This window comes from Ostrea edulis, chromosome 2 (genome assembly GCF_947568905.1).
Source record: "Ostrea edulis chromosome 2, xbOstEdul1.1, whole genome shotgun sequence".
Lineage (NCBI taxonomy): Eukaryota > Metazoa > Mollusca > Bivalvia > Ostreida > Ostreidae > Ostrea > Ostrea edulis.
The window spans coordinates 33,866,326-33,877,481 of NC_079165.1; the positions used below are offsets into that span (position 1 = coordinate 33,866,326).

Consider the following 11,156-nt stretch of genomic DNA (forward strand, 5'->3'; position numbering starts at 1 on the left):
AATATAAAAAATTCTAACATGTTTTCTTACTATACTTGTGTCCAAACATGGGTACACTGTACCTGTAAAATGCGAAACGAAATAAGACGAAACGAAACAGATTGTAGAACCGAACTGTGTAAGCATGATAATAGAAAATGGTATCTCAGGTCTACGGTGGCGATAGCGGCCGCCACTTTACACCTACATTTTGGGTATAGCGTGTACATTGTTTCCTGAAAAATCAGACAACATACACTCACTACTCAGTTGTAGGGTGTCATTAAAAAACACACCAACATTTTGTGTGTAAAGTGTAAAAAAAAAAAAAAAAAAAAAAACCCTTGTGTACACTCTACACCAAAGGCCGATATCGGGTTTCAAACTGGAGTTAGGTCCACATTTTTATCTTTTCCTTTCCCCTCACTTGGTACCCCTTTCGTATTTTGATTGGCCCGTAGTTCACCGTAGCATTTTAATTAGCTCGCAAATTGCCTCGTAGCTTTCGTCGGAGCTTTGCTTCTCTAGAAGAATTACATGTGCTTCTAAACTGGCGGTACAGATGTGAATAAAAAGACTACGCAAGTAAAATAATTGTGCCATCTTAATCTTCCGAGGTCCGTATTGGAATACACAAAGACCTGCAAGCATGATATAATGACCATGTTTGATTTTTGCTTGACAACTCCTTTCTAAATAAAATGATAGTGACCATAATTTCTATCTATGTTCTTACATATTCTCTTTATATTCGGATCTACCGCCAGTTTAGAAGCACGTGTAATTCTTCTAGAGAAGCAAAGCTCCAGCAAAAGCTACGAGGCAATTTGCGAGCTATATAAAATGCGACAGGATACGTGCTACGGTGAATTACGAGCCAATTAGAATACGAAAGGGGTACCAAGATACGGTGGCCGAGAGGTTAGAGCGTTCGCCCCGCATGCGGAAGGTTCGAATCCCGGCCGCGGCAGACCTACATGTAAGTCGTTAAAACAGGTAGTGACAGATTCATCGCCAAGCGCTCGGCATCAGGTGTGAAAGTCACGGATTCTCGGAGATGACCTTAAAAACGGATGCCCCGTGTCACAGTAGCTGTGGCACGCTATAGAACCCTCACTGCTCAATGGCCGTAAGCGACGAGCATAGGCCTAAATATGAAGCCCTTCACCGGTCTTGGTGACGTAAATTCTCGAGTGATACAATCTAAAGATAACTATATATTTTGGGTATTGGTAAAACGGGGAATTGAAAACGGGACGGAAAATATTTTATGCAATGATATCAGGAGGTCAGCATTTTGTAAAATCAAAAGGCTTATGAACAAGGGAAGCAGAAATTACAAAGAAAATGGGAAGACATACTCAGAATCCACCGTTTGATATACTACATACAAATACACAATATTCACATGTATACATAGATTTGCCTTTAGAGCAAAAATACTGAAACATGTATTTAAGCCCAAAGGCGGATCTAATGCCGGCGACCCCATCCCTCGTTTAATGTGTTTCCCCAGACATCTGACCTGTGAGATTGTAACCCTCCGTTAAGAAATTTATGGATCCGAAACTAATTGCATATGGTATTTATAATTTAATTAACTTCTGATATGTAATTTGTGCTTACTCACCCCCACCCCTTTCCAACTTTGTATCAGTCAATCCGAAAACCTACATCATAGGGGAGGTTAATTTTATCTATATGTGGTAACTTTCACAGGGTCTGTGATACCATTTTTAATTATTATAATTAAGAGTTTGGTTGTACAATGTTTTTCGTTTCGTTGTGGTAAGGTGAAGATAACGAACAGTGATCAATCTCATAACTCCTACAAGCAATACAAAATAGATAGTTGGGCAAACACGGACCCCTGGACACACCAGAGGTGGGATCAGGTGCCTAGGAGGAGTAAGCATCCCCTGTTGACCGGTCACACCCGCCGTGAGCCCCATATCCTGATCAGGTAAACGGAGTTATCCGCAGTCAAAATCAGTGTGCCAAGAACAGCTTAACAATCTGTATGAAACACGTCAGACAGCATTTGACCCAATGCAAGGTCGTATTGACGAACTAGATCGTTATAACGACCATAGAATTTGCGAAATGCTGACTTCAATCGAGACTGTTGAAATCCCTGTACCATCAACTTGTTTGTCAGTAGCTTACCTCGATTTAAAAACTGACTATACACAGAACAAGCTCTTATAAGTACCCGTCCAAACATACCTTCAAATATTCATTAAAGCTCCATATTACCTGAAAGCTCACAGCTTTTAATGGAAAGTCATTTCCCTATTACTTACTTGTGTGATATATAATCAATACCTGTTCAAAAACTGTTGAAATAAGGCACTTTTTCTTTATATAAGGTATTTGTCCTGAGTGACCTTGACCTTTCCAAAATGACCTTGAAACACCTTGGTCCAAAAGATCAATAACTGTTGAAATGAATTGATTGATGTTTTCCGCCACAATGCAGTATTGATTGATTGTATCTTGTATAACGTCCCTCTCGAGAAATTTTCCCTCATATGGAGACGACGCCAGTACTGGTGAAGGGCTTCATATCTAGGCCTATGATCGACGTTTACGGTCATTGAGCAGTGTGGGTTCTTTAGCGTGCCACACCTACTGTGACACGGGGCATCGAGGACCCGTGACATTCACACTTGATGTCGAGCGTTTGGCGATGTAACTGTCACTACCTGTTTTAACGACTTGGGTGTGTCGCGGACGGACAGACAAACATTACGGCGACTACATGCTCCCCGGATTTTTCGGGGAGCATAAAAATTCTCGAATGGGACGTTTTATTTAACAATATACAATCAATCCATACAATCAAGTTTATTAATTAATGTCCATATACTATATTTGAGGTGTTTAAAAGGGATATTTAACATCCCATTACTGTATATAGGATAGAAAATACCAGTATGGCCAATTGACACCAGGTTTCCATGGCAACCTGGCTCAAGCTTCGCAACATTATATTTTATAGTGTGTTAACACATCGTTTTTCATCATATGCCATGACCACATCATTTTGATCATTGCATAGAATGGGTAGTAAGAAGTTTCAAATTGTTAACGGGCGCTGACCAATTAGAATACTAGTATGTCATCTGGGTGGTGACTCAAACCTGGATGCCCTGTGTCGCAGCAGGCGTTGGCATGTTGCAGATCTTTCACTGATATATCCTTGAGCTTCCATGTATACAAATGTAGGTCAAATTTTGTTACACTTTACTTGCGCCTGGTGACATTTCTATATGAGTGAAAAATTCTAGAATCGGACGTAAAACAGCATAGGCTAAAATGCGTTCTGGCAGGATAGGCCGTTCTTGTCACACTGATTTTGACTACGGATAACTCCGTTTACCTGATCAAGATATAGGGCTTACGGCGAGTGTGACCAGTCGACAGGGGATGCTTATTACTCCTAGGCACCTGATCCCATCTCTGGTATACCCAGGGGTCCGTGTTTGCCGATATTTCTATTTTGTATATTCTCATAGGTGTTGTGATATAGATCACTGTTCATTATCTTCGCCTTTCAGAGACACAAACACTAATTTAACACCATTGTAAAAACATGAAATAAGAATGTTAGAATGATAATTCTGGTAATGATTTGCGGATAGTAGAAAACTTGAAATAATAATGCGAGATTTGCAGAACTAATATTATTTTAATGTCATATCTTAGTATTCAGGAATTTCTCTCCAATAGAAAGAAATAGTTACAAAGCAAAGCTGTAGTGCTTAATAATAATTTGATTGACAAAAAAATTGAAAAGGTGCAACTTAGTTTTTCATGGAGCGCTATAAAATCAAAATAATTAATTTCACGAGCACATCATTTCGTTCACATATGCAATAGTATTTACTATCTAGGAATCATATTCAATCTAGAGCATACCATATAGTGGTCAAATCAATATAGGTCAAAATGTGAGACACTCTATGAGTGTAAATCAATCTTTTCATCGTAGAGAAATATGAAATACGCATTTCTTTCAGTTATCATCTACATGTACATCGGCCTGATACTAGGAGCTCCTAACACCTTCCTGGTTTTATTGTACATTCTTCGTCTGTAATCCTCTTCATCGTCATCATCGTCACGTTTTGCGAGTAGGCCAAAGCATTTCTTACAGCACATTCCCAAAACCCCAATGGAAACTAGGGAAACACAGCCAATGATTCCGTACTCTGTGTAAGTAAGCCAATGTGGTCGCAGGGGATCACCATCCACTTGTGAATTTCCCGCTGAAAATAGTTGATAGGAGAGCAACTATGTATGCTAAAATTTGGTATATTCAGTTCTTCAACCAAACACTGTGTGTATTACCCAAGTAAATGTGTTTCGTTGCATAAGGTCCAAAGAATTTGTTTTCTGTTTGGCGATAAGGAATTAACTTTGATACTATTAATTCAACAGAATATGATTTTAATCAGACAACTTTAAAGTTTTCACTTGTTCTTACTATGACTTGTTGGAGTGACAGTTGTCTGTTTGGTTGTTGTCGTCGGTTTTGTTGTCGCCAACGAGAGAGTAGTTTGAGTTGAGGGAGTTGAAGTTGGTGATGTTTTGGTGTGTGATGTTGTTATTCTTGTTGCTCTTGTAGTTCGGGTTGTGTTTGGTGTTGTAGTTGTCAGTGTCGTTTTTCTACCTGTTGTTGTTTTCATTTCTCTTGATGTTGCGGTTTTCGTGGTCGGTACTTTGGTATCTGTTGTTTTTGTTGTGGGGCGTGTTGTTGTTGTGGATGTTGTCGTGGTGGCAGTTGTACCTTAATTTTAAATTTACTAGACATCACTGCTTCAACAAGTCTCCATGCTTTATACAGAAAGCAAACTATTATTTCATACGACTGTTAAATGCTCAATATTTAATGGACACATCGTGGAAAACTCAAAAGTATACATAGTCCATTACCTACAGATTTCAAAATGAATTCATAGATTACTCTCTGATTTGATATATGCTCTCTAACGTTTATCCGATCATTCACTTTATTTTTGTTCGTGTTTCAAATATGTCACTGTTTGAATATTTTTGCGTCCCTTGAGAACCTATGGTTACTTTGTCTTTCTGTGACACTGAACAAATTCGGTTTAAACTATATTTCAAAGAAACAAGAACATGATTATATACATATCATTTGAATTGCTGAGATTGGAAAACAACTTTGCACCTATAGGAAATTTCACTTTGATATTACGAATGACAGGTGAAGATAACAAATAGTGATCAATCTCACATCTCCTAAAAGCAATACAAAATAGAGAGTTTGGCAAACAATGTTTTCTTTTTGGGAAGCACATTTCTACTCTCTTTACATCTTGAATGACTCTTCCTGGGTTGTCAAATGATAATTGTGATCATGTGATTGATTGTGATCAAAATTCCTTACTAAGTTCTGTTAAACAATCTTCATCCCTTCGTCCATCTCCATCATTATCTGAAAAGTAAGAAATGTCACTCGTTCCTATAATACATCATTGTACAAACTGAAAATGTATTTAAAGGCGGGAAAATTGAGTACCCATGTTAAAACGTGAGACGTCTTCTATTGTAAGACTCTCACCCGGAAGTCTGGCTCTAGGTAACATAACACCCCCAGCCCTAGTCAAACTCCTCCGGTTCTACAGTGAAAATTTCCCCCGGAAGTCTGGCTCTAGATAACATAACTTCCCCAGCCCCAGTCAAGCTCCCCCCGGTTCTAAAGTGAAACTTTCCCCGAAAGTCTGGCTCTAGATAACATAACACCCCAGCCCAAGTCAAGCTCCCCCGGTTCTAAAGTGAAACTTTCACCAGGAAGTCTAACTCCAAATGAGAATCCACCCTAAAGTCTCGTTTTAGAGTCAACCTCCTACTTACAGGAGTTTGGATTGAGAAACCAGTGTTTCATCATAGCTTCGGACCTCCCCAGGGCAGTTTTATGTGCATCAGCTCACTCTAGCAGTAATCTCTAGTAATTTTGAATAACAGCAATCTGACTGAATGATTTAACCAGTGTAAATTCAAATGACGATACAAAATTGCGAAGACTAAACTTTCTACTCTGACTGGCGTTTTTTAAAAGTACATTAACAAGTGAATTTTACGAGTTTCCCCGCATCTTTGGAAACACAGATTTATGTTGAGTTTAACATTGGCTAAAATGAAAAATGAATTAAATGTTTACCTTATATTTGCTTTATTTTATTTTAAATATACAATGTAATCCTTAGAGAGAAAATATAGATTTTCCCCAAGTGTGTGATAATGTGCAATTGCTTAGAAAATAGATTTACAGATCAAGTAAACAGTCATTGCGTCATATTCGTTACTGTGGGGACCAGTGCAAGAAAATTAGAGTAAAACGTAGCTTTGCAACATTTTTAAAATTAACAACTAAGCTATGGTCGAGATAAAATACATTGTGCGCATGATATACTACTGTAAATTCTAAGTACTTTATTTCCAAAATCGGCGATCATAATAATGCAAATAATTGTTAATGAGTTTAGAAATTATGTCTATAGGTGTACTTTGTAGATGTAAAGCATCATTAAGACGGATACCGGAAACACTTCAATATTCTAGGACTCACTACGGAAAAATATGCAGGATTTAGAACTAGTTTATAATGAGGCATCCTTTCATTCCAGTTTGAAACTTTGGAGTTAAGTACACAAGTTTCCCTTTATCCAGACCAGACCTTTCCAGAGGGGGAAGCTGGAAAATCTCTCTCTACAGCCATACTTCCAGGGGAAAGAAGGTTCACAGGAAAACTCGCACTCTATATCTAGTTGTAGAGGGATCTTCCCGGAAGTCTGGCTTTATATGGATCTTTCTAGGAAATAATCTGGTTCCAGATCAGAACTCCCACCGGAAATGAAGTTTCACTCTAGAACTGGATGTAGTGGAGGGATGCAAGTCTCACTAGGGGGAAATCTCAATCTATAGCATCGGCTGGTTGGTTGTATATGAGGACATCACCATTTCCGGTGAAAGGTTACATAATTTAGGCGTATGCTCGGCGCTGACGGCCTTTAAGCAGGGAGGGAGGGAGGGATCTTTATCGTGCCACACCTGCTATGACACGGAGTCTCGGTTTACACAGTCTCATCCGATGGACTGTCCCATTACGACAATCAAGGGGTACCGAGGACCTATTCTAACCCGAATTCCCATGGTATTTCTTAATGCATGTATGATTGTCTGAAGAATATTTTCTATATCATTAAAGTCTGAAATCTATATTAATTGTATATAAAATTGTGAATGGTATGCTTTTTCTAGAGATATTGAAGTTGACTTATGTACACTTAAATTTTACATTGATTTAAATTAAGATAGATATGTCGTTACAGACGTCTTAGGTGATAAACCTTTAAAGTCGTTACAGATCTCCTCATCCACTCGTCCGTCACAGTCATTATCCACGCCATCTCCAACATCCATCGATTGAGGACGACACTCCTAAGAATGTAAAAGACAAGCAAATATTTCCATCTCATGCACAGAAGAGTTCTACTCATAAAACACACCCTATCATCGGTACAGAAATGAAGAATGAAAGATACCAGGTTGGTGTCCTTATCACGTGAATTAGAGTAAAATTCTGAAGCTTTTCCCATTTCAACAATTTGATGTTTTCTAAAAGCACCGTTTTTCGGGTTTTTTTTTTTTGTTTTTTTTTTTGCTTTCAAGTGATACATACCTCATTTATTGTGGTAAACCTTTGACCAACTGGGAAGGCATATGATTCGTATTGAATGCCACCATATAGTATTCCTCCAAATGGTACAATTCCTGAAGAATGTTCTATCGTGTGACTGCCAGGTGGAATTTCTATGTAACCAGTAGTAAGATTATAACCATTCACGATATTCTTAATCTTACTCATTCCAAGAGCTTTGTTGTCTAGTAGCATGTCATTCTCATACGAATCTTCAATAACAAACATGAATATGTTGGTGAAGTTTTTATTTTGAGAGGAAGTTGGTGTTGCGAATGAGTAAAATATGTTACGCTGTTCTATTGGGGGTATCAAGGTCATAGCTGGGTCTCCTTTATGACAATCATCTGTAATATCATGAGAACATGTTCCACTGGGAATATACTGCACCGATAAAATTGGTTTATTTGAAGATACGTAGGAGAAACTATTCACACGTGTCTCATAAAATTCTCCACACTTAAGATGAATAGATTGTTTATCATTTATGACAATCGCAGTGTTGTCCTCACTTGCCAAAAATCGAAGGACGTTTGGATTAGTGTCAGGAAATTTACTTATAGCAAACCTTTTCCCCCATGCCTTTACTGGTGGTATTTGTTCTTCAATATGATCCCTTGACCTTCCGCCTCCGATACTTGTAACAGTAGTTCCTCCAAAAATGGATACTTTTTGAGAAGCTAGAACAAAGGTACCTGTTAAATCAGCGCGGCAACGAAGCTGTAATGTTTCAAATTTGTTTATTGTAGTATTTATCCAATCTCCGCTGTGGTAACTCTTCCCGTCCAGGCGAATGTTTACTCCACTTGATGGTGGTAGCCTAATATATAACATGGATTTATCTACTGTTCCTATTATGAGAATTGCCGACTGATAAAAATTGTTTGAAGTTGAAAGATAGGATGGTACGAGATATTTAGTACCTAATACATCCAAAGGTATTCCAAGAAAACCATCAGTTGACAGAAATGCTTGGTTTAAACCAAAAACAACGATTTCCTTGGACGAAACAATGCGAATCCCTTTCTCTGACCGTTCGGTTTCTTGGGATCTAAGAGACTCTGGAAGCGATATCTCCCGGACAATTCCCTTTGTTATGGTAAACTGATCACCATGATAAAGATTGGTTACCATTGGAGCGGATACTGAAACATTCACAGGGATTGGTGAGGCAGTTGTAATGAATAATTTCAGTGGAAGTTCTGAATGCTTTCCGTTGTAGGCTTCATCAGCTTCCATAAATCCAATGATAAATTCTTTTCCTTGATTGTCCGGAATTTCAATCCCTAAAAAGGAAAAAAATCTATAATTAATGTACACGGTGGTAATTTTTATACGTACGTCTTTATACGGGACGTATTATGGTACAGCGATGTCTGTCCATCCGTCCGTCCGTTCGGGGTTTTCTCTTTAAAATTTCATTTCCCTTTCACATATCATGCTGAAACTTGCTGTGTAGCTTTTTTGTGGGTCACTCTAGATCATACTGCAATTTTGATCCATTTCGACCTTTTTTCCAGGAGTTTTGCCCCTTTATTTGGAAATAATTATTAAATGGAGGGTACATAATTTGTCCGCCCTATTCCTCCCACAGTTTTCAAGTGAGAGCCTTCTTATTTTGTGGAGTGTTTGTATGAGTATTGAAGATGTGCATGTGGGATGGATTTTGATTTTCTACAATTTTTGAGAAAATTACAGGTTGTTGAACTTAGTCTATTTGGAAATTAGTTTTCTATGGAGGGTACATAATTTGTCTGCCCAACTCCTCCCACAGTTTTCAAGTGAGGACCTTCTTATTTTGTGGAGTGTTTGTATGGGTATTGAAGATGTGCATCTGGGGAAGGATTTTGATTTTCTTCCATTTTTGAAAAAAATTACAAGTTGTTGAACTTGGTCCATTTTGAGGAAATCTCGATTTTTTAAGCTAAGACCGTTTGTTCATATGAAAGTTTGTCACAGCCTCATGATGGCTGATACTACCTGAAGCAAAGTTATACAAATTATAGCACAAGAAATATACCCCATGTAAGCATTTCACGGGCGTATTATGTACCGTTTGCGGTACTCTTGTTAAGGATGTTACAATATTCTAACTATTACGTTTGTAGACGTATACAGTACTGAATTTAGATATACATAATACACACTCACGATCATCTAAGCATGTAAGCAATTTTGTGAATACTCTAAAGCTCTCCCAGTTATGTGTTCAGGTGTTTCTTATAGTATTCAAGATGCTTTTAATAAAAAGCATTATAAAGTTTTAAAGGGACTGATTCACGATTCTCCCCCAAATTTTGTTTTTCACTTTATATATCAAAATCTACAGTCTAATATATTTAAAAGGTCTCACCCCCCAAAAAATTAAGGTTATCCATCATGACAGAAGCTCATCAGAGAGAGTTTATCATTTGTTTTGAAAACAAAGATTGAGGTGTGTTATTGTTTACAAATAAATGGATATTGATCCAATATTATCATATATATCCTATTTCAAGTATACTTTAGGTAAAATGTGTCATTTAAAGGTTAAAATTTGTGATTGTACAAAATGAAGATGCTTTAAATTACAAAATTAACGTTTCATTGGTTTGTTTACACAAAAAGACTCGAGTCTTTGTTTACATAACATATAATCAATGCTAAAATATTGCTCTTATCCTTGCATTTAGACGGTACAAATTTTGGTTGTCAACATTTAATGAGTTATATCTTTAATTTTCAACATCAAAAATGAAAAATATTTCTTTCGAAAAACGTGAACCAGTCCCTTTAATGATATTTGCTAATAACCGCAAAGACGGAATCTCTGCCCATAGGAACAGGCGATTTTGTAATAATAGTAGGGATCTATAACATACCATCCCTTATAAAATTATTATTACCCCGTCAGTGATTTTTTAAGGTTCGTTTTGGGCCTTTCCCCTCCTAAAAATTGCCATTTTTTTCCTCAATTTAGCTTGCATTTTCCCCAATAATAAAATTATGAATGGAAAACGTATTTGAAAAAACAAACATTCGATGTGAATTATATACACAAGACTTAACAAAGAGTCATGGGAATGATTTGGATAGAATAGTTAAAACTTTTAGAAGGTTAAAGAAAATTAGATGTGTAAAATAAAGATAATATAATGTTTGATATGAATTTAGAACTTATTTACGATAAAATTGATTTTTCCCAATTTGACTGAAATGTCGACAGTTTTTTCCCAATTTGAAAGCCACAGGACCCTTGTAAAAAATGTAGAAAAATCACTGCCCGTATTAGGGGGTGGCATGGTATAGACCCCTACTATTATTATCACAGACAAAATTACCGGTTTCTGTGCTCGGCCTCACGTTTGCATAATGAATACAAAACTATGTTGACCGTTCCCGTCTCAGACAAAAACATACATGCACCTCATTCGATGCCTACACAAGTTGATCCTACCTCTCATGTGGT

At 37.4% G+C, this 11,156-nt stretch overlaps 1 protein-coding gene across 1 annotated transcript; it reads right to left on the reverse strand.

The window, feature by feature from the left end:
* Positions 1–4,008: 4,008 nt before the first annotated feature.
* Positions 4,009–8,962, reverse strand: LOC125681923 (uncharacterized). Its single transcript, XM_056153363.1, has 5 exons — positions 7,691–8,962; positions 7,359–7,449; positions 5,396–5,443; positions 4,469–4,771; positions 4,009–4,250 (listed from the first exon to the last, which is right to left on the reverse strand). Exons 1-5 carry the CDS (start codon positions 8,945–8,947, stop codon positions 4,009–4,011), a joined length of 1,941 nt encoding a protein of 646 aa, XP_056009338.1. The 5' UTR covers positions 8,948–8,962.
* Positions 8,963–11,156: the final 2,194 nt, after the last annotated feature.